Source organism: Protopterus annectens, chromosome 2.part1, assembly GCF_019279795.1.
Source record: "Protopterus annectens isolate FY-2018-M chromosome 2.part1, PAN1.0, whole genome shotgun sequence".
Lineage (NCBI taxonomy): Eukaryota > Metazoa > Chordata > Ceratodontiformes > Protopteridae > Protopterus > Protopterus annectens.
The window spans coordinates 1745042998-1745067281 of record NC_056729.1 but is presented as its reverse complement, the minus strand read 5'-3'; the positions used below and the strand labels follow the sequence as shown (position 1 = coordinate 1745067281).

General features: G+C 40.4%; 1 protein-coding gene across 2 annotated transcripts in view; it reads right to left on the bottom strand.

Moving 5' to 3' along the window:
- PUSL1 (pseudouridine synthase like 1) overlaps positions 1–24284 on the bottom strand; it is an 873916-nt gene that overhangs the window by 444426 nt on the left and 405206 nt on the right. For both annotated transcript variants that reach the window (XM_044063203.1, XM_044063204.1), the window contains exon 5: positions 4443–4613. In XM_044063203.1, the coding sequence (XP_043919138.1) occupies positions 4443–4613 (171 nt within the window). The remainder of the gene's footprint in view (positions 1–4442; positions 4614–24284) is intronic.

Genomic DNA, 24284 nt, shown 5'->3' with positions numbered 1-24284 from the left:
GGTACTGCTTGTTTCATGGATATGGAGGAGGTCCATCAGAGTGGGGTCTGACAATTCTGTATGCCAAGCACAGATCTCCCCTCAACAGCCTGTAGGAGACAGAATACAGGTATAGGGCCTTGATGTGGTCTGCATAAGACATTTTACTTATGCCCTGTATTCTTTTAGTGAGGAAGCTCTGTGGACATTTCATTCGTAGAATATGCCTAGTTAGCTAAATACCAAAGGCATCACTGAACTCAATGACAGGTCTGATGCATGCTTAATACAGTGGAACAATGACTTCCTTGGACCTAGGTGCCATATCTCTGTTTATAATTTGCGCAACACAGACTGATTTCTTCACTACAGTAGACCCATGATAGTCAAAGGTTAGATTACTGTCTATGTGCGTCCCCAAGTTCCTGACTAATGAGTCAACTCTAAGGGGTATGCTGTCAATATGATAGTTACCAGGGGTGGATGACTTCCTGAAGGATGCTATTATGCATTCCTTAGCACATAGTTTTAGTCCATGGCTCTGACACAAGTTGTTTGAATGTGTCAGCCCTTCCTGGAGAACATTTGTGTTGATCTGGGATTCAGAGACTGCTCCTAATTTGCAATCATCTGCAAATTTAGTCAGCCAGAGGCCATTGACATTGGTCTTGACTTCATTGAAGTAAATGCCAAAAAGGAATAGTCCAAGGACTGATCCCTGAAGGACTCCACTTGTGACTGACCTCCTTGTAGAAGTGGATGACATAATGGTTTATACCTAACCTCTTCAGTTTGTCAACAATGCCCGAGTAGGGTATTGTGTCAAACGCCTTGGCCAGGTCAAGGTAAGCAGTGTGAACTGTTTTGCCCTCATCCATTACTTTGGTGCCTTTCTCAAAGAAGTCCACAAGGTTGAGTAGGCATGACCTACCCTTGACAAAACCAAACTGGGTTGGGCCCAGTGTCTGAAGGTTTCCTATGTCAATACTAGTAATTTCCATGATAAGTCATTCCATGACTTTGCATATGAGAATAGAGAGACTTATAGGTCTGTAGATGGCCCACAAAGTGTGTAGCTGAAAACATTTCAGTGATTTTAGGATACCTGCTTGTTAATGTTGCTCTACTGAAATTAAACAACATTAGCTCTGTGAAGTCATGCTACAGACAGCTGGAGCCCAGACAGCAGTATTAATGTCCTATGTAAGACAGCGATTCAGGTCGTAGCCTGCTATAGGTCCCCAACCATGTCCCTTAGGAATGTGGCTCACACTCCATATTCCTAAGCACCCTGGAGAATATTACAGTCCAACTTAACACTCTCATACTGGACAACTTTAACTACCCCTCCATTAAGTGGGAAAACTACTCATGTACCAATACACTTGCCCAACGTTTCCTGGAATTCATTAATTCCAATACCCTGGACCAGCTCATTCTTACCCCCAGTAGAGGTAGTAACATCCTTGACCTGGGTCATTACTAACATGGGCGATTGTTGCTCTACACCAATAGTCAACTCCTCCCTGGTTAGATCCGACCACAAGCTAATCACTTTGGAAATCCACATCCCACCCATTCCCCCACCCCCCCACAAAGGTAACCACCATGAAAAACTTCTCCAACTCTAACTTTGGCTTCCTAAAAACAGAGGTGACTAACTTCACGGCACCCATGCAAATGTAGAATAGTTCCATGACTACCGAATTATACACCAATGCACTGTACAAACACATACACAAATGCATGGATCTCACCATACCTAATAGAACAAAGACACTCTCCTCCAAGAAAAGGAAACCAATGTGGTGATCCCCTGCCATAAACAAACTCTACAACAGAAGGAGTAAACTGATGCGGAACAAGGTGAAGTTCCAAGACTGCAAAAACTCCCTTATCAGCCTCAACAAAAAGTTAAGATCCCTCATCAAATCCTCTAAAGCTAGCTATGAAAACAGAATTGCAGCAGATAGTAAAGACAACCACAAGGCCTTCTACAGTTATGTAAAGAATCCCCATGGCAATACCCAGATTTGCTCTGAGCTACTGCATAATGGTACCTCCTCTACCGAGCCAACAGATATTGCCAGTATAGATTCAGTGCCAACTTTACCCCCCCAAAGGACCAATCACAATACCAATAGATTGTCAGGCACCCAGTATTACTGCTGCACAGGTTAAAACAACACTGTCCAAGGCCAAGAATACAGGTACTATGGGACCTGACAATATCCCTGGCTGTGTTCTACATGAACTACAGAGTGAACTGGCACCTCACCTGTGTGCTCTGTTCAATCACAGCCTCACCTCAGGCTATGTCTCTACCGTGAGTGGGAGGTTGGCATAATGGTTAAGTTGTTTACCTTACAGACACAAGGTGCAGGGTTTGATTCTCACATGGGGCAATTGGCTAGGCTTAAAATGGCCCACAAGGGCACTTAGCCTAGTACTAATCTATGAACCTATGAATGGTGCACTGCTACAGTCATTCCTCTCCACAAAGGAGAAGAGACTACAGACCCTGGGAATTATCGCCCGATTAGCCCGATGAGTCTGATATGCAAAGCTATGGAACGCATCATCATGGTCCTAATAAACAAGGATATAGGGAATCTCCAAACTCTGGATCCCACAGAGTTTGGTTTTGTGAAGGGTAGATCATGCCTGCTCAACCTGTTCGACCTCTTTGAGTCAGTCACCAGAGCTGTAGATGAAGGCAAGGTGGTTCATACAGCCTACCTTGATCTGGCCAAGGTCTTTGATACCATTCCCCACTCAGAAATCATAGAAAAACTCACTAAGCTAGGCATCAACCCCTATGTCACTATCACTAGATGGGTTGCAAACTGGCTCACAGACAGAACCCACAGTGTGAAAGTAGCTGACTCCAAGTCAGACTGCTGACCAGTCACAAGTGGAGTCCCACAGGGTTCGGTCCTGGGTCCTCTCCTGTTTGGTATCTACTTTTCTGAAGTCCAGGCCAACACGAAGGCACTCTGGCTGACAAATTCCGCAGATGATTGCAAGCTGGGAGCTATTACTAACTCCCCAGGTGATGTTGACATCCTACAGAAAGGCCTCACTGAGACCAACGACTGGTGTCAGACCTATGGCCTTAGCTGAATGCCAAAAACTGTGTTGTCATCCCCTTTGGAAAAAAACCCGGTTCCCATGAATTACCACATCAATGGTAGTCCACTGAATAAAGAAGGCATTTTAACAGATCTGGGAACACAGGTTGCCAGCAACCTCTCTTTTGACCACATATTGCCACTGTGGTCAGAAAGTCCTTCTATGGGGCACATCTCATTACTAAGGGTTTTGCATCCAGGAAGAAAGAGGTCATTGTCTCCCTTTACTCTTCCCTCATTAGGCCAATCATCGAGTACAATGCCCCATTTGGCATGTACCTCACTAGACACCTGCAACAATTGGAGAGGCCGTAAAAGTACCTAAAAAATGGATCCTAGGCCTTAAACACTTGTCCTATATGGACAAACTCAAAAAACTCCAACTACTCTCTGTCTCATATCACCTGCTTAGAGGCTATCTCTGGTTGACTTACAAAATTATGTCTGACCCAGCTCTGTTAGAAATGCTACATCTAAAGAAATCCCAATCCTTCTTCAACACATGCTCCAGAGACCTCAACCTCATTACCACAATCAACACAACATGCTGGAGGGACAGGTTCATAACCCAGTGACTGCCCATGCTATGGAATAGATTTCCCATACATGTCAAGCAGAGCACTTCACTGGCATTCTTCAAGGGAAATCTTGATGAGTGGATGGGAAATAGAAAGTTCAACCCAGGGATCACTCCGGTGGCTCTACTCGACAGAGGCACTGGGAACTTAGGTCGCGTGGCACGATATCAGGGTAATCCTATGGGCTAGGCTTGTAAAGGCTCCAGGGCCATTGGCCTAGTACACACCTATGAATGCATAGTGGGGCTCTGTGTAGGAATAGCAGTCTGAGAATGATGGAGTTAGTGGCTACCCCCGATTTTACCCATTCCAATTAGAATGACCTCACAATCTTACTGGCAAAATGCCTACTGGCAGACAAGTGAATAAGCCTCGAGCAGCCTAAGGAGGGAGTGTGGAAGCAACTAACAAGGCCTGTAGTACAGGTCCTGACTTGACAGTTTGCTTGTAGCCACCATAGGAATAGGGCAATACGGCCAATCCTCCAGAGAGTGACAAGGGACCTGTTTGTGTCACCAAAGGCCATCTCACACACTGGTTTCCACCCTCAGGCTGTTTCTTCCTGAGAATGACTGCCACCTAGGTGTGAGCTGCATTTACAGACTGACTATGGTGGAGACAACACAGTACAAGTGGGGGGGGGGTCACAGCACCAATGAATCTCGAAATATTAATGAGAACTCAGTAACAGGAAGCCAAAATGGAAGCAACCTAGAAAAATAACAAAAACCAAAAAGCCTTTGCTGTTTCTTACCTGTAGGTGTAATGTGACAGGAAGCCAACACTGGGAGTGATGTGTACCTGATGCAGTGTTTTAACAGGAGATTTGAATGGCATCTCTGAACTGATTGATCGAAAAGTGCTGAAATCATGGGTACCCAGCAGGAACTGAGCAGCTTCCTGGACAGCAGTCCCATTCAAGTGGCTTCAAGGGAACAGAAAAAAAAAAGAAAAACAAATGTTAGACTACTGCACACATTAAAATCAAATCCAGTTTAAGAGTAACTTTTCAAAGTCAGAAATGCATACTAAGCAATGTACATGTAGGGTTACTACAACATGAACTGTTAACTTTATTTGTTCACTGTAAGTGACGGGATAGCAAAGACCTGCATTCAGCAATGTATGAAACTTAATATGGAAGGAAAGATTTTGATCCTTTACTCTTAGACCTGACAACACTCTTGTAAAGCTACTGTTGCATTTTATCCTTGTCCACTAGATGGCATCCTTCTCCTAGTATTTGCCTTGTATATCTATCCCACTGTTTTGAAATATACTTATCAGGCACCTTGATTTTCTTTTACTCATTGTTATTCCAGTCCAGCTCACTCCTCTAATTTCACTATAACTCACTCACCTCCACACCTATCTCCACCTTACCTTACCTCAGCAGTCAGCTCTTCACTGATTGTTCTTGGGGTCCTCTTCCTTCACTGGCTCTATCCCGCTCTGTTTGCCCTGTGGGCTCACTCTGCTCCCCTACCCTGCCCCCAATTCCCACCCGCCCCAGTGCTCCTACATTTATACACCCAAATCACACCCCTATACTAACTACCAATCATAGATCCCAGTCCTTAAAGTGCTAGAACCAACATTTTTCAAGTCTCATCTTAATAAACCACCTAACTTACCCTTTATCTTTACCCTATATATAACTCTGCCACAATGTCATTCATATCAACCTCCCCAAACCTGAAGATCCTACTTCTATCTTCCCTCATACCTATTCTTTCTATATCTTATCTACTTACATTTTATGAACATCTCCACTACATAAACTTTTCTTACCCCCAGAAAGCAAACCTCCACTCCACCATTAGCAGTGTCTCAAAGCCATTCAAACATACCCTGCACAACAGCCTACCTACTGGCAAAATATCACAGACTGACTCACATCAGATACTATAGGCCAAAAGCTAGGAAATTTCAGTTCCTAACATGTAAACCTCTAAAACTTACACTTAGAATTCAATTCCACTCCTTAACAGATGAAGATATACATCCCAATCCAGGACCAAATTATAGCAAGACCATAGAGACCCGTGACACAACCCGGATTAGTACTCAATTCCTTACCAGACTTCCCAGCTCACTAATGATAGCCCATCTTAACATCAGGAGCATAAATAATAAGATTGCCCACCTACATGCTCTCATGGATGTGCATTCATTTGATATCCTGTGTCTCACTGAAACATGACTCAAGCCATCTACACAAGACAATGAAGTTATACCACCAGGGTACAGCATCTTGAGACTAGACCGAAAAGCTAAGAAGGGTGATGGAGTAGCTACACTATACAAATCTGGATTACAGGTAACCTCTGCAGATTCTAAGCTCCCTCTAACCAGTAATGCAGAAATCTTTAGCTCCAAGATTCAACTCAATAATTGTCAATCCATCTATATTATTGCTGTCTACCTTCCCCCAGGGAATAACTAACACCCTAGAAAATATCCTAAATTGGCTTTCCACCAACTATCCCCAAGAAACAATAGTACTCGGTGACTTTAATATCAACTGGAAAAGCTGTACTACTGAACAGCCTTCTACTCATATTAACCTACATGGTTTCCCTCAAACCATTAGCTCCCCCACAAGGACCAACAAACTCAATAACAATGAAAGCACCCTAGACTGGATTCTGATAAATAGACATCACCAAACTTACAAAGTAGGGACCCTCCCTGAGGATATAAGTGACCATGCACTCACCTTCATAATCAGATTTAAGACTGACATCCCTAGCCCAATCACCTATAGAAAAAATAGGGGCAACAAAAATTTTAACCCTGACATCTTACAAACTGAACTTAAAGCATGCGATTGGTCACCCCCCCAAAAACCTACCTCTAGAGGAAGCAGTAATCTACTTTAATACTAAATTCTTAGGTATTCTAGACTACCATGCACCAAAAAGGACCATTAGAACTAGGAATAAACTTGCCCCCTGGCTCTCAAAAACAACCAAACAAAAATGCTCCTCAGAAATAAAGTCTGGGCCAAGTGACTTACTACTGAAAACCCAGAGGATCATTTAAAATTTAGGCAGCTAAGAAATGATACAAAAAAAGCCATTCTGTCAGACAAAAGAGACTATTACATTCAACTCCAACAAACCCAGCATAACAAACCACAAAAGTTCTGGGCAGGGATTAACACACTTTTACACCCAGGTCATTCTGTCACACCCACCCCATTAGGTTCTGACCATGATAATCCAAAGCAAATTACCAATACCTTCAACACATACTTTACTGAGACCATTCAATCTCTTGCCAATCAACTAACTCCTGACACCTCATCTCTGACTTCCTCTACTGCTAGCTTACCTCCCTTATTTCATCTCAGACCTGTCCTTACATCCCTTGTCTGTACCCTTATTCTGAAACTCAAACCTACCACCCCCGCAGCTGATCTCCTACCTGCAGAATATCTGCAAAAAGCTGCAAAAGCCATAGCCTACTCCATCTCCATCCTGATTAACAGAACTATCTCCGAGGGAACTATCCCATCTATTTGGAAGATCTCACATATTATCCCCCTGCATAAAGGTGGAATTATCCAACTATAGATCTATTGCTATACTATCTCCACTGGCAAAAATCATGGAGAAATGCATTCATAGACAACTGTTAAACCACCTAATAGATAACTTATTAGCTAACTGCCAACATGGCTTTAGGCCATTTCACAGCACCACAACTGCCCTTTTATCCTTCTGTGACTGTATTAACAAAAACTGCAATAACAACACTCTATCCTCAGCCCTCTTTATTGATCTCTCTAAAGCCTTCGATATGGTTAACCAACTTCTCGTTAACATACTCAAAAACCTATTACTAGATACACTGGCTATAGAATGGTTTCAATCCTACTTAAACAATAGGCAACAGGCTGTTCTGTAGGAGAACAACTTATCTAGCCCTCTCCCCATTGCGCTCGGTGTCCCCCACGGCTCTATATTAGGACCTCTCCTATTTTCTATTTTTATCAATGACCTACATTCTGTAATTCCTCAAGCTACCTCAATACATTATGCAGATGACTCCACATTAATATGCTCAGCCACCTCTCCGTCAGACCTTCAGTCCCTCACCCAAAATGTGTTTAGATTAGTTGAGAAATGGTTACTACACCATTGCCTCATCTTGAACCCCCAAAAAACTAAACTCCTACTATTTACTCCTAACCGCAGGGCCTCCCGACTTAACTTTACTGGTACATCAAACAACGGTACCATCATATCTCCCGACTCAACTACAAAACTACTAGGGTACCAATTGATAACAACCTTAACTTTGATACTCACATTAACAGCACCATAAAAACAAGTCAACAAAAACTAGGCTCCCACTATAGAATCAAATCCTTTCTCACCTCTAGCAAGGTCTACTATTGCCCAGACCCACTTAATCTCCACCCTGCTCTACGCCTCCCCTATATATATATATATATATATATATATATATATATATATATATATATATATATACTAACCTCTTCTCAAAAAATAATATTGCCAGATTTGCAACAGGCTCTACCTTCAGAACCCATCACTGTACTAGTTATGAACAACTAGGATGGCTAGAGTTGCCAAATTTACTTTTATTTTACCAATTAACAGTGGCCTACAAAATCCTGTATCAGATAACTAATACTCCAATTCTTACCAACCTTATCACCCCCTACAACAACCTTAAGACCCTACACTCATCTAATAAAATATTAGTACAAATAGGTAAAACCGGCTGGTGATTCTTTCTTTTCTAATACTGTGGATAAAACCTGAAACTCTCCCCAGTGACCTGACCTCCCTTTCCTCACTAACACAATTTAAAAGCAAGCTGAAAACCTACCTTAAGTCCCATTGGTTATGTCCCTGTGTGAACCTAGACTAATTACACCTTTTTCACAAAGACACCCGTCACATCACCTGTTTGCCTATTGAAAACCAAAAAGAAAATGGGCCTTATATATTACTAAAATGTCTTCATCAATACCTCCCTATAACTAAGAAATGTTATAAGTAATATGATTCTGTAAGCAGACATGTTTCGAAGTGAAAATCTTTGCTTATATATTTAATCTACCCACATCTGTAAAATCTGTCATGTATAAAATTGCTTAAATATGTATTGTACCTGTATCTGTTGAAAACTGTTACTTTATATAAATTTTACTCTATTTGAGGAGCTTTTCTCCCCGGGTCTATGCTGAAAATGGATATATAACCAGCTGGACTAGCCCGGTCAACAAATGTAAAATAAATAAAATAAAATAATAACAGTCTAATGATTATTTACTGGACATGCTGCATACTCTGCTTATCTGAAAATCTTTGTAATAAGGATGGCTTTATGCCTGGTCCGTGCACTCTTAATTCAGTTACAAATGTTGAAATACAAACTCTTCAGAAAAGGAATTAAAATTGCAATCTTAAATCCAGTTACCCTCTCAAGCTTAAAATCTTTGCAGGAAAACAGTTTCAGTCATTAACCACGCTTTCCATGAAAAGTGTCCTTCCTCATACGTTCATAGGTGTTTACTAGGCTAACGACCACAAGGGCCTTTTTAAGCCTAGCTATGCATCCCAAATCTCTGACAAGTTCTGATACCCATGATAAGTGTAAGCAGGGGTTTTGGAGATGAAATATTTACAAGCAGGGTCCCAGCAGATGAATCATTTACAGGTGGCCTGTGTTCATTAGAGACATAGGTGCCAAACCAGGGAATTTTCTGCTCCCCATCCAATTGTCCAAGTTGCACTTGAATTGGATAAGGGAGGAACTCTGCTTCACATGGATGGGGAGCCTGTTTCAGAGGCATGGTTGTCTCTGGGATAAATTCCTGTCTCACCAGCAGGTCCTATTTACATCATAGGCAAGGTTTAAGACTTTAGAATGGGTAATTTTGGTGTTGTTTGTTTTGTGGATATGCAGGAGGTCCATCAGAGTGGGGTCTGACAATGCCCTGTATGCCAGGCAGAGATCTCCCCTCAAATGCCTGTAGGAGACAGAATACAGGGATAGGGCCTTGAGGCAGTCTGCATAGGACATTTTACTTATGCCTGTATTATTTTAGTGGGGAACCTCTGTGGATGTTCCAGTTGTTGGATATCCCTGGTTAGGTACATACCAACGGAGGCATAAGTTCTTAATGATAGGTCTGATGAATGCTGAATACAGTGGAATAATGACTTTCTTAGACTTAGATGCCATACCTCTGTCTCTGAAAACCATCTTTTCTCAGATCTACCCACTAACAGTCTGTGGGCTGACGTAAGATAACTGAACTTCTCATTACATCGCCCCTCCCCCTTACTACAGAGGTTTCATTTCTTGCTATAAACATTCTGATTCAACCATGAACCATGATTTTACTGTTTCCTAAACAGTTTGTTTGTATTTATGCTAGTATGCTGATGACCTCCCACACAGGTTGTTAGGTAGTTACTAGGCATGCAGTCTAGGAGACCATTAAGGCGCCTAGTCCACATTCCCGATTGCCTCGAATTGCTGTCTAGTTAAAATGATTTGCTCATGGGCACACAGTTAACAAATGAAAGCTGAAGGAATTAAACCCAAAGCAGCTTGCTAAAAGCTCATAGGCTTAATTTTCTGCACTAACTGCCAGAAGCAAAATGCTTTAGTGATGCTGGGGAACTGAACTCACAACTTCATACATGAAGCATGAGTTTTACCACTGACTGACACTGCCTCACTCAACTGCACAAACTCCAAACAGTGCGTTAACAGCTACTATTTAACAGGGATAACGACTTTTCTTCTGATTCTTTCTTACAAACGTCAGTATTCCACTAGACGTCAGTCCTGCTCTGTCGCACTGATGACTTATCTTTGCGTCGTCTGTTATGACTAAACCTGAAGTATCTTCCCTGCCTTATTTCCACAAACGCATGCTCCTCTCTTTGATGTTGAGTTCCCAAATGTACTACTTTGCATTTTACTGCGAGTAAGTAAAAGTGCAAGTTTTACATCATTCTTGCAAATCGACCATGTATTTTCTCCTCTTTTGAACACCTTCTACAATACCAAATTATCCTGTAAAACTTTACACGATCAATACTACAGAAATGTCTTCTTCTAGGCTTTCTAATAGGTCATTTATAAAAACAATGAAAATAGTTCAAAGATTCATAGACAATTACTAGACTAAAAACCAAGGGGGTCTTTTTAAGCCTAACCATGCCTCCTAAAGGCAAAAATCAAACCTCAGCTACATACTGACTCCTCTTCGTACACGGCTGGCTGTCATAATTTCAGGCAAGGAAAAGTACAGATGTGTAAGTTGCACTTAGCCACAACAATATATATTCAAATTCTTCACTGCTGCAGTAGCTTTTAGTTAACATGGGTTAGGTCCTGCCTGGGGCACAACTGGCTAGCTTCCAAAAACTCTGGCTCCCACCCACACCTTCACTTTGAGTGTTGATTGGCCAGCCCCAAGGAGGGAGATGAGCTGTCAGAGTTAAGCTTTCTTTAGGACTTTCTTGCCAACACAGACAGGAAAATGCCTAACAATCGTGTACCAATAACAACAGTAACAGTAACAAATGCAAATCAGAAACAGAAACAACCCTATTTTATATCCCAACTACAACTATATACAAGAGCAGGGGGTAGAGGGTGGGTGCAGTTCCTGCAACAGTGAGGAATTCAAACATTTTATGGGTAAGTGGAACTTACATAACTGTACTATGTTCATCATTCCCACTGCTGCTGTAGTCTTTAGACTATATGAATTGATTACCAAAGCCTATCCAACCTGGAAGCAGGAAGAATACTGATTCAGAAAACACTGAAGAATGGTCCTAGCAACTGGACATAGAAAAGGAATCCAGTTTGTAATGATTTGTAAAAGTATGTGCACAGGACCACGCAGCTGCCTCTAGAATACTTCGAGTCCACCCTTTCCAGTATGCCATCGACAAAGCAAGGCTCTAGTGAAATGTGCTTTAATTCTGCCTGTATGGATTTGTCACAGATGGTATAACACAAAGCAATAGCTAAGGAAAACCAACCGGAAACTGTCTGATTAGACTAAGGTTGTCACTTTTTGTCTCTTGATAAGAAAGAAACAGCCGATCAGCTTTTCTAAAGGACATTATCTGCAAGATAATAGTACTTCAGCTGTTGAATCTTTTCTCCATGTCTTTTTTAGTTTTGGGTAGAAAACTGGGAGATTGATGGCTTGATTCAATGTAAACTCTGAAACCACTTCGGGCATAAAAGAGAAGTTTCTTCTCAATGTGTCATCTCACAATGACACAAATGTTCTCCAGGAGGGGCTGACACAGACAGACAACTGGTGTCAGAGCCATGAATTAAAACTAAATGCTATGAAATGCATAACAGTATCCTTTGGGACTTAGGGACACACATAGATAGCAATCTAGCCTTTGATCACCATGTGTCTACAGTGGTGAGGAAATCATTGTGTGTCGTGCAACTTATAAACAAAGGTATGGCATCTAAGTCCAAGGAAGTCATTGTTCCACTGTATTCAGCATTCATCAGACTAATCATCGAGTACAATACCCCTTTTGGTATGTACCTGACCAGGCATATTTAACAAATGGAACGTCCACAGAGGTTCCTCACTAAAAGAATACAGGGCATAAGTAATATGTCCTATGCAGACTGCCTCAAGGCCCTATCTCTGTATTCTTTCTCCTACAGGCTTTTGAGGGGGAGATCTATGCTTGGTATACAGGGCATTGTCAGATCCCATTCTGATGGACCTCCTGCATATCCACAAAACAAACAGCACCAGAATTACCCATTCTAAAGACTTAAACCTTGCATGTGATATAAACAGGACCTGCTGAAAAGATAGGTCTACATCCGAGAGACTACCCCGTCTATGGAACAGTTCCCCATCCATGTGAAGCAGAGTTTCTCCCAAACTCAATTCAAGTGCAACTTGGACAACTAGATGCAAAACCAGAAATTCATCCCTGATTTGGAACCTATGTCTCTCATGGACACAGGTAACTTGTAAATGGTTCATCTCCCAGGCCCATGCTTACATTTATCAAGGGTATCAGAACTTGTCAGAGATTTGGGATGAATGGCTAGGCTTAAAAAGGACCTTGTGGTTGTTAGCCTAGTAAACACCTATGAACCTATGGTATCCTGTCTCCATGAAATATAAGGTAGGGTTCACTCACCATGAAAGCTTGCAACTTGGACATTCTTCTTCCAGATATCACAGCAATGATAAGTACAGTTCTCCAGTTCAAGATCATAGGTTCATACTAAGCCAACTGCCCTTGCAAGCCATTTTAAACCTAGCCAATTATTGCTTGTGAGACTCAAGCCCTGCACCTTGCATTTGTAAGGCAAACACCTTAACCATTAGGACACCCTCCCAACCCCTTACCCACCAGATCCTTAGTTTTCCAATTCAAGATCCTTAAATAAGCCTAAGAGCAGGTCTGAAATGTGATATCCATACAGCCTACCTCAACCTGGCAAAGGCCTTCGACACAATACCCCACTCAGGTATCATCGAAAAACTCATCAGCTTGAATGTAAACCCATACATCACAAGATGGGTTGCAAACTGGCTAAGTGACAGAACCCACAGGGTCAGAGTTGCTGGAGCCATGTCAGACTCAAAGCCTGTCACAAGTGGTGTCCCACAGGGCTCAGTCCTGGGTCCACTCTTGTTCGGCATCTACTTTTCTGAAGTACAAGCAAACACAGGAGGGTTATGGCTGACAAAGTTTGCAGATGACTGCAAACTGGGTGCCATAGTCGAAAACACATCTGACACAGATATCCTCCAGAAGGGCCTCACAGAAACGGATAACTGGTGCCAGAGCCATGGCCTGAAGTTAAACGCCAAAAATGCATAGTCATACCCTTCGGGAAAAACAAGGTTACCCCTAGCTACCATATAGGTGGCAATCCACTGAGCACAGAAAAAGTCATCAGAGATCTGGGGACCCAGGTTGACAGTAGCCTTCGCTTGACACTCATGTTGCTAAAGTAGTTAGGAAAACCTTCTATATCACCCACCTGATCATGAAGGGATTCACATCTAGATCAAGGGAGGTCATCGTCCCCTGTACTCATCACTCTTTAGACCTATGATTGAGTACAATGCCCGTTCGAATGTATCTGACCAGACACCTGCTGCAGCTTGAAAGGCCCCAAAAGTTCCTCACCAAAAGGATAAAGGGTCTCAAAATATGTCTTATGCTGCCCGACTGAAAGAACTCCAGCTCTATTCAGTCTCATACCGCTTGCTCAGAGGTGACCTGTGCCTGACATATAAGGCCATGTCAAACCCAGATTTGATGAATATGCTTCACCTCAAAAATCTAGATCCCTCAGAACCACAAGGGCGGAGACTTAAACCTTGACACGGTTATAAATAGAACGTGCTGGAGGGACAGATTCATCACCCAGAGACTCCCTATGCTGTGGAACAAAATCCCGGTACATGTGAGGCAGAGCACCTCTCTGGCCTTGTTCAAGAGGAATCTTGACCAATGGATGGGAGATTGCAGATATACCCCAGGGATTACTTCAGTGTCACTGCTTGACAGAGGCACAGCAAAATGATAGGCATAGTTTTTATTCAAACTAAAGGGGTGGCGAAAGCCACATAACTATGGGCTAGGCTTATAAATGCCCTTGGGCAGATAGCCTAGTATGAACCTATGAACCTATGATGAACTTGGTTCTTCCAGCAGAAAGCTAAGACCCCAAGGAGAAGCAACCTCTTTATGAGGAACTCTCAGATATAAAACTCCTTTTAGAAACTGCTTTACTACAAACACAAAAGAAAGAGGTGGATCCAAGGGCAGACATACTGAAATGTCCACAAGATGAACTTTTATAGAGGAGGGAGACAGGCCATAAGATAGCAACCCACATAAATATTTGACCATCAGAGAGAAAAATATCCCTGATACACCTATGGTTGTCGATAGGCACCAATAAGAATATCACTTCCACTTGGCAATACAGGATTTTCTAAAATCAGATTTTCTAGCCTCCTTAAGTAAATGTTGCATGTCCTCATGAAATAATTGTCTAAAAGTTATCAGAGCTTAATCATCTATACAGTAATTTGAAGCTGATATTGAGTGGGGTGTATCAAACATCCCCTGTCTTACGTGAGTAGAAACAGTCTGTGAGGAAGGTAACTGCCAGCTCCATAAAAAAGAAGAACCAATGTTGCCTACACAAAAAGGGAGTTACTCCCATAATTTTTGGACAGTCTTTCTGAATCTTTAGAATCATAGATATCGACGGAAAGGGTGGAAGAGCATAAAGGAACATTCACAAAACACATCTGCTTTCCAGCTTGCTTGCACAGAGCCCTGGCTCAGAGTTTATTTAGTTGTCTGTTTCGAAAGGAAATGAACACTTTATTTAAGGTATTCCCCACAACCACATCAGCTCCTGAAAGACCCCCTCATTCAATTTCAATTTGTGAGTGTCTGTGATCCTGCTCAGCCTGACTGCCATTACATTATGATGGAATGTAAGATGTTTGGATGGTTAGAAAATGCTGTAAAGCTGCCTTCCACATCATCATAGCCAACCTGTATAGAGGGGTACAACTTGTACCCCCCTGCTTGTTTTTGTACTATATATGTGTATGAGTATGGTTTTGTATAAGAATCATTAAAGCCACGAAACATAGGATCTTGAGAAAACTTCCATATGAAAACCCTGCTTCTCTTCTATCAGAAAGGCCTTTTGAAGAGAAACAGCTGGAAGGCAGTCAAGAAACACAGTCATGTGACATGGACTCATGGAGGACTTTGTAACATTTATCTGGAAGCTCTGATTGGTCAGAAGAGACACAATCCAAGTTAATGATGCTTGACATCCGAACAAAGACTCTGCAAGTGTAAATGAGTCATCTAAATAAGGAAATATGTGACTGTTATTCAGCCTGCAATGTGCTAAGACTGGGGTTAGACATTTTATAAACACTTTTAGAGCTGTTGTTAATCTAAAGGGAAATGAACAGAATGGGAATGTAACCCAGATACACAGAACCTGAAATATGTGAAGCTTGTGGCTGTGGGAATGTAGAGATAAGCACCTTTTAGGTCTAATGTTACCATGAAACTCATAGGAGGAATGAGAGGCAACAGGCTCTGAAGGATCTAAAGATCAGATAACCTGAGGAAATAATCTGTTTGGTTCAAAGAGTGAGAAGGAATTCCCTTGAAAGGAGGTATCTGTATACAACATCCCTGCCCTACTTTCTAACATCCAAGAGTCTGACACAATCTTTTGCCAAAGGGAAATGTTTAGAACCAGTTTCTGTGTAGGAAGTGTGGCAAAAAAATAAAGTATGCTGTGTTGTATGGACAATCTGAAACTTTCATATGTACACCTGATAAATTAGAAATCTAAAAGCCAAAGTGGAAGATAAAAACATTATCTTACCTAGCAGATCTGAGCGGTTCCATTCTTTGTCACTAGGAGAAGGGATGTATTCAGGATCAATCTGTAACCAGGTGGAGAAGAAACAGATACGGGCACTGGATTAGTTCTAAGGCAAGAGAAGAAATGTAGTAGTCTGAGGCATTTTATACGATGCATCGGCCTTTTTAGGGGCTGATGACATGCTATCAGGATGATTGCAGGCAGCATTCACCTTATGCTCCAGGACTGGCAATATAGAAAGGATGGGGAAAGAATGAGGTATATCTCTTTGCAACATATTATAGTATCTCATCATTTCAGGGGCAATATCTACTTTTTGTCATAAAAATACCTCCTTCATCCTGGTTATGGTTTGACTAAAAGAAAATTCGGCCACCTGAGGATGAGTGTTAAAACTGTCCTGACTACCTGACAGTTTAGGTTGTAAAACTGTAAGAGAAGAAGCCCTATCCCTATCATCATCAAAAATCGTCAGACTGTTTCCTCAAGAATTTCTTTACTGGGAATACCCACCAATAAAGGTTTCTTGTTACCATAATTCATAGCCTGTAATGCATGCCTGGCAAAGGCAAAAAAATCACCTTTTTGAAGAGCTATAATTTCTTGGGATAAATAATATTTAACCATTTGTTTTTTGGGACACCTGCCTGGTATAATGGCCTCTTACCTCTTTCACTCCAAAAAGAATCTCCAGGAGTGTCTTCAAGACCTAGATAAGATGGTTATCTCATGCAGATTGTACAATGAAGCAGCTAAAGAGGACGTGGTTAATCCCTGGTTCATGATGGCTGAAAGGACTACACCAGAGGAAGCTGGAAAGGTGAGTGAGTTGTCTGAGGAACAATCAGTGGCCATTGCAGGTTCATCCACCATTAGATGAGGCGTACACTGAGCCTGTGATACTTGTAAAGGCTCCTTGGTGTGTCATTTGTTTCCTTCTTGGTAAAGCAGAAACAAGACCAGGAAGACTGGAGCAAGTGTCTGTGCTGCAGCCAAGAAGGAGACGCTCAAAGCATTAAGCATCGCTGGAACAAGCTGGTCAGAAGTTAAGTTGTCATGTACTGTCCACAAGCAGTAGACTTAGACCCACACTTCTTTTCCCAGTCCCTTCACAAAAGTAAATGTGCAAACTGCACACAAATCCCTATCAGAATAACTGTCAACTATAAAAGCATACTGAGAAAAAATTGGCAGATAGGCAGTCACAAAAAAGATAACACAAACTAAGTTAACAAACATATTCCTGCCTGTACCAATTTAAAATTTTTAGTCAAACAATTCAAAGTTTATACAAGCAGTACAGATTTTCACAGAAAATAGCCCCCAGTTAGCAAAAAGAATTGTAGCTAAGAATACCAGTCCCTGATAGGACAGGAAACCTCTGATACTGTGAAAAAATACAGAATTTCGTAAAGAGAAAATACTGCTTTTAGTATGAAATTATTTTAGATAATAATTTCTTAAAAGGACAACAAATTCTGTGTGGAAGAGTTCCCCAACAGGGACTTATCTGCCAGAAATGAAGGTTTTAGTCAGCTGCTGCTCCTGTGAAGTCTCGGATTGACTACTTCTCATTGAAGCAGCAAAAAAGTAAAGAAAGCTTCACTCTAACTTCCCTCCTTGGGGTTAGCCAATCAGCAGTCAGAGTAAAAGTATGGGAGGGTGCCACAGCTTTTGGAAGCTGCAAAGTTGTTAAGTCCTGGACAGCATGTAACCCATATAGTCTAAAAGCTATTGTGGCAGCGAGTACAAGGAACATCTCTTCTTACTACAGACACTTTTGTTCTTTAGTATTGCCACCATTTTATGCAACTTACAATGACAGGAGCCAATCTGAGCCTAATTTGTTCAGTAACCTTTTATTTGTTACCATTCTCAATACTTACTAAAGTCTGAGAAGGCCAGAGTGCCTTTTTTGGCTATAACATCCTTCTAAAGCTTCCAACATAACTAAACAGAATCTGAAAAAACATTAATGTATTGCTGATCAATGCTAGGAGCTTTGCAAAAATCTCCACATCCCACAAATGTTGATATATGCATTGTCACACAGACCTGCCTCAAGACCAATGAAAACACTCCATCAGTGCAGCATTTCAATGTCTATAAATTGTACAGACCCACCACATTAGACAAAGCCACTAAACGTAGAGGTGTCTCTATTCTCTTAAAAAATACAGTCTTGTTAGACAAGATAATGATCAGACACTACTCCACATCCAGCTTACTTTATACAACTTCTTAATATATCAAAAATAACTACAGCAGACCCTGTATGTCTCCATCAACCCATATGTCCTACCTAAACTATACAGAGTCATTATATATCAAGCCAAATACCATCCCCATCCTCTTAGGAGGGCGTTCCTTTGCTGAAGTTTCTGCGTTAGGCCCGGCAAGCTAGCACGTAAAACTCTACTGCCAATCATTAGCAGACCGGAGTTCCGCTGTGGCGACCCCTAACTGGGAAAAGCCAAAAGACACAAACAAACAAACCTCCATGAACTGGGAGAGTTATATGTTCCCAAACATGTATGCCCAGCGTCTTCAGGACTTCACCAATACAAGCTCTGTAAACCAGTTAGTCCCACTCCTACCAGAAGCAACAAAATCCTGGACTTGGTATCACCTATATGGGGCAGTTCTGCTCTTCATCAATTGTAACCACTTCAGACTGACAGGATGTTGTGTGTTTGTAGTTGACTAAGTTTGCAGATTTATCTATTTATTTTATTTTACATTTGTTTACTGGGATAGTCCAACTAGATACATGTCCATTTTCAGCGGAGGCCCGGGGAGAAAATCTCCAAATAGACAAACTTACATAGATTACACAAGAAGTTGGATAACATTAGAAAATATAAAACAAAGTGATTATGTACAATGGCTTGGTAGTGTTCTCTAGTAGGGACTCGCAATCCTCATGGACAGACACAATTAAAAGCAAGAGACGTCAGATTGGATATAGAGCTTGGTGATGTAGTTGCATGTTACGATATTTACAGATTATGCTTTCAGTTTATAACTTAATCAGGGTTGGTACAGATTACTGCCTGAAGCATCCTCTAATACCTTAGTATTCAGAGACTATGCAAAGACTAATCTACTTAAACTGAGTGATGAACTGGCTGAATTCAAATGCAGATTTCACCTCAGTGATGCCACTGTGTATGCAAAATCCTTTACTGCCAAATTCTATGCACATGTCAAAAGTTGCAAAGACTCTTCTGTCTCCCTCAGAAACAAATACAATGCAAATTAAAAAAATGAATCTCTTGGCGGAATCCTAATATAAAAAGGCTCTAGAATAAAAGAAAAAAAAAACACTCATTACAAGCAAAAATAAATCTAACTCTTAAAAAGCCAAAAAGTTCTTGCTAAATTAAACAAGGAATACCGGGTCCTAATCAAATCAGCCAAAGCCAGATATGAGGTATAAATAGGCACCAAGGCAAAAGATAACCACAAAGCTTTCTTTAACAGTGTTAGAAATCTCAGAAACAATGCCCAGAATTGCACAGAGCTAATAGCAAACAATATCACAAACACAAACCCAGAGGACATAGCAAATATACTAGCTAATAATTTCAACCCCTCTCCCTTCAATATTTGCAGGACAAATGCCCACATCTACAACCCCTTCAAATCTCCTCAAAACAAGTTCTCAAGGTATTACCTAAGGCCAATAACATTGCATCTATAAGGTCAGATAACATACAAGACTGCCTACTAGTTAGTCTGAAACATAACTTATCAGAACCCCTACAGAGTTTATTCAATATCAACTTCAAAACAGACATTGTGGCAGATAAATGAGAAAAGCAAGTTATTCCCTTGCACAAAGGTGGGGCTTCACTGCAGGGAATGCAGTCCCAAGAGACATTTGTTCCATCATTCACCCATCCCACTTTAAAGAAAAACTCAAACTTCATCTGCTCAACTCCAAAATCTGTCCTTGTCAAGTCCCTACTTAAGCTCCCCACAACCCTACTATATACCTTTTCAGTCCCTCCACATACAGCTAAGTTCTCCCCTATTGTGGATACTTATTAAACTCTACAATCAATACTGTTGGACTTAACTCTTTTTATAAATATGCAAATATATCTTTTAGTCTGTAAAAATATTAATATGTATATATCATGTGTTTGCATTTCTGCTTTGTCTCTCTAACGTTCGTGTATAACTGATTTTGACCATATTTTTGACTTAAATGTTTGATTCTCAGTAAACTGTTTTTTTTTTTTTTTGTAGCTTTTCTCCTCGGGTCTCCACTGAAAATAGGCCACAAGCCCAGCTGGACCAACCTGGTTAACAAATGTCAATAAATAAAATAAATAATTACAGAACTATAAGGATGACCAGCTTCATTTGTAAGGCTTTGGAAAGATCATTATGGAACTAATACATAGGGATATAGAATTTTATCAGTTCATGTGAATAGTATAAAAAGTTTAATAAGAAGATGTGAAGTATGTGAGTGGTGTAAAAAATGTGAAGTGGATATTATATTATTAGAAGATGTTAGAGGTTTAACAAAGGAAAAAAGAATACAAACTGAAAACTTGTGGAGAGTAGATATAACTTGGAATTTGGGAGGAGAAATCTGTTTAGGGATAGCAGTACTACAGAGTACAGCAATCTGATATTAGATTTTACTTTAATAAGATTAGACCAATTATTAGTTGTTGTTTGTCTTTTGGCTTTCCCCGGTTAGGGGTCGCCACAGTGGAACTCTGGTCTGCTAATGATTGGCAGTAGGTTTTTACGGTGCCGAGTTGCCAGCTCGACGCCCAACCTTCAACAAAGGCACGACCATTCACACATGTCTTTCGGAACGCCACTCGACTGTGGGGAGATCGATTATTAGTATCAGACATAAAATGAGAAAATAAAGTTTATAAACTTACAGCAGTATATACACATGTAACCTATAAAGAAAGAGAAAGATTGTTTAAAGACATATTGGATTACATAATATTAAATATGGATATTAAAGTTACATGTGATTTTAACTGTGACTTAAGGAATAAAAAGAAAAAAGATTAGATAATTCATTTATTATTTATTTTACATTTGTTTACCGGGCTAGTCTAACTGGATATATGTCCATTTTCAGTAGAGGCCCGGGGAGAAAAGCTCCAAGCATAAGCAGTGACAAAGAATACAATATATAGTAATAGTCAAGTGAATTACAGTACATTGGCAACATTGGTCAGAACAAAATTGTAACTGGAAGTGACCAATGTTTAGCAGTATCACTGGCTTAAGAGGTAATGTACTTATCTTTAAAGTTAAAGGTGTCTCTGGTTTCTATTCCTGCATCAGGGAGTTTATTTATTTTAATAATAAAAAAAGAAGGAAATTATCAAGTGTGGAAATTTAGAATTAGGGAATATAAATACAAGTGCGTGTAGGAGAGGAAATGTTAAAACAGACATTGCTTATTTCTTAGTTGTGAAAAGTCTATACAAAGTCACAGAAGAAGCAATAGAAACAGGATTTCCTGATTGCGTGGAAATATGGATAGAAACTGAAGAAAATAAAGAATACATACAACTGGAAAAGAATTTAAAAGAATAAATAAGAAAGTGTAGAATGAAAAAGGAAAATATAATATAATGAAACTATGGAAGGACCATATATCTATGAGAGTTTTATAATAATTAGACAGAATGGTGGATGGCATTTAAAGAGAAATTTAAAATATTTACTACTGGGAAAGTAGAATAAGGCAAAACAAAAACATGGAAATGCAGAACAAGATATTAGAAAACTGAGAAAGCATATTATAGAAAAGAAAGAGATATATAAAGGAAATCACAAAAAAAATAAGGGATTGTTGTATAAACAATGACATTTTCTGCAAGGAAAACAAGAAGTATTTCCCTATTTAGGTAAAATGGTAAAGACGAAAGTGGCATAATTACAGAAATGAGAAATATAAAGTGGAAAAACAAAAGGAAATACTATGGAAATTGTAGTACCGTATCTTAAATGAGATAGATTAGGAAAAGAGAGAAGAAAAACGAAAATCACTGAAACGCTAAAGCAATTCACAAAAGAAATAAAGATGTGGACAAACAGACTACTTTAACCAAATTTGTTATGGTGATAAAGAATATAGATCATAATTCTGCAGCGGATTCAGATGGTACAGGTTATTTAATGCTTAGGACCATGGACCAGTAGTAAAAGGAAATCTAAATGGTTCCCATTCACATTGCCGAAAGTACAGTTCTCCAAACTACATTTTGCCTGGACCATAACTCTGAATTTACACTTCTCCGAAATGGCACTTTGCGATCGCACTGCAGTATGTATGAACAAATATATTGTTGTCACTGTAGTGAGATCTCAGAGTTAGTATATATAATTAGCAGGGGGTGTGCGGGGTGCAAAGTTTAGAGAAAATTAGTTAATGTGGTTTAATTCTTTTCCGTTTTGGCAAAATGCCATTTCAGAGAAGTGTAAATTCGGAGTTATGATCTCAGCAAAGTGTGGTTCGGAGAACTGTACTTTCAGGAATGTGATAAAACAGAAAATACAGTCCAAACCAAGAAACATCCAAAAAATGCTCACTCCGGATAAAAAACAAAACCACTTTTATTTATTCCACTTTGTCACTAGATGTGCGAGTGCTTTCGTCCCAGTTTTAATTTTAACAGCAACTAAAACTGGGACAAAAGTGCTCACACATCCAATGACAAAGTAGAATAAATAAAAGTGGTTTTGTTTTTTTATCCGGAGTGGTCATTTTCTGGATGTTTTGGCAATGTGAATGTGATCCATCCAAATATGTATACTTAATGAACAGGTAAAAAATGGTATTTGTTATACAGAAATATGCAGTGGAATCATTTGATTTATTTGGAAGAAAGGAGAGAAAGATGAAATGAGTAATTGCAGACCAAGTGTGTGAAATAATACTGACTATAAGATATTTATGAAAATAATACAAAAAAGATTGGAGAATACATCAGATACGGTATTAGAAAAATGAAGTTATGTCTTACCATAACGTTCCATCTGAGTTGTAGATTTTCTTCCAGTCATCACGGATGGGTTCGGTTCCAAGCCCTCGGAACTGAGTCGGCCTTATACCAAGCTTGCATGCATCAAAAACCTTTGAGCTAAGCTGCTACCCACAATACCCTTTGCTCAGTTAACTCAGATCGAGTTTGCATGCAACATATAGAAGAATAAATAAGTCAGAGGCCATCTCTGCGCAGAAACCCTAATAAACCACAAAGACCCAGATGATCCGCCAGGAACCTTAGAAGGGGGACGGTAGGAGGGTGTGATGACTGGAAGAAGATCAGCAACTCAGATGGAACATTATGGTAAGGCATAACTTCTTTATCTGAAGTTGTTAATCTTCTTCCTATTCATCACTGATGGGACCGAGTCCCCAGCTACTTGGAGAACCTGGGTAGCCCTTATGGAAGAACAATCCTGAGAATCACTGACCCAAAGGCCACTCTTCCCCTGGACAGCAGATACAATTTCTAATGCTTGATAAAAGTATGGGGCTTAGCCCAAATGGCAGCTGCACAAATGTCATACATGGAGGCCCTAGAGTGGAAGGCAACAGATGCTGCAATAGCCCTAGTTGAGTGAGCTTTGATTTGGCCAGGCTTAGATCCCTCTGTAAGTGAATATGTGAAGGCAAAGCAATCCCTGAGCCATTTAGACACAGTAACTTTCAATACTGCGCCTCCCATTCTAGGACCCGCAAAGAAAATGAAAAGCTGGTCTGACTTGCGAAAGGATTTAGTTCTGTCCAGATAGAAACATAATTGTCTATGAATATCCAAGGAATGTAGGCAGTATTCTCCCTTGTTCACAGGTTCATAGATTAGCACTAAGCTAACTGCCCTTGTGAGCTATTTTAAGCCTAGCTAATTGTCCCTTGTGAAACTCAAACCCTGCACCTTGTGTTTGTAAGGCAAACACCTTAACCATTAGGCCACCTTCCCAACCCCTTTTTGTGCATAATTGATCGAGTTTCCTTAGTTAGCCAGGGGGCCTAGTTGCCTTATGGATTTTTTTAAAACTTTCCATTCTCTCTTAATTTCCTTCTTTTTCCTCTTATACATATTTTCCACATGCTGTACCACAATACTTTACCGCTCCTTTTACATTTTTC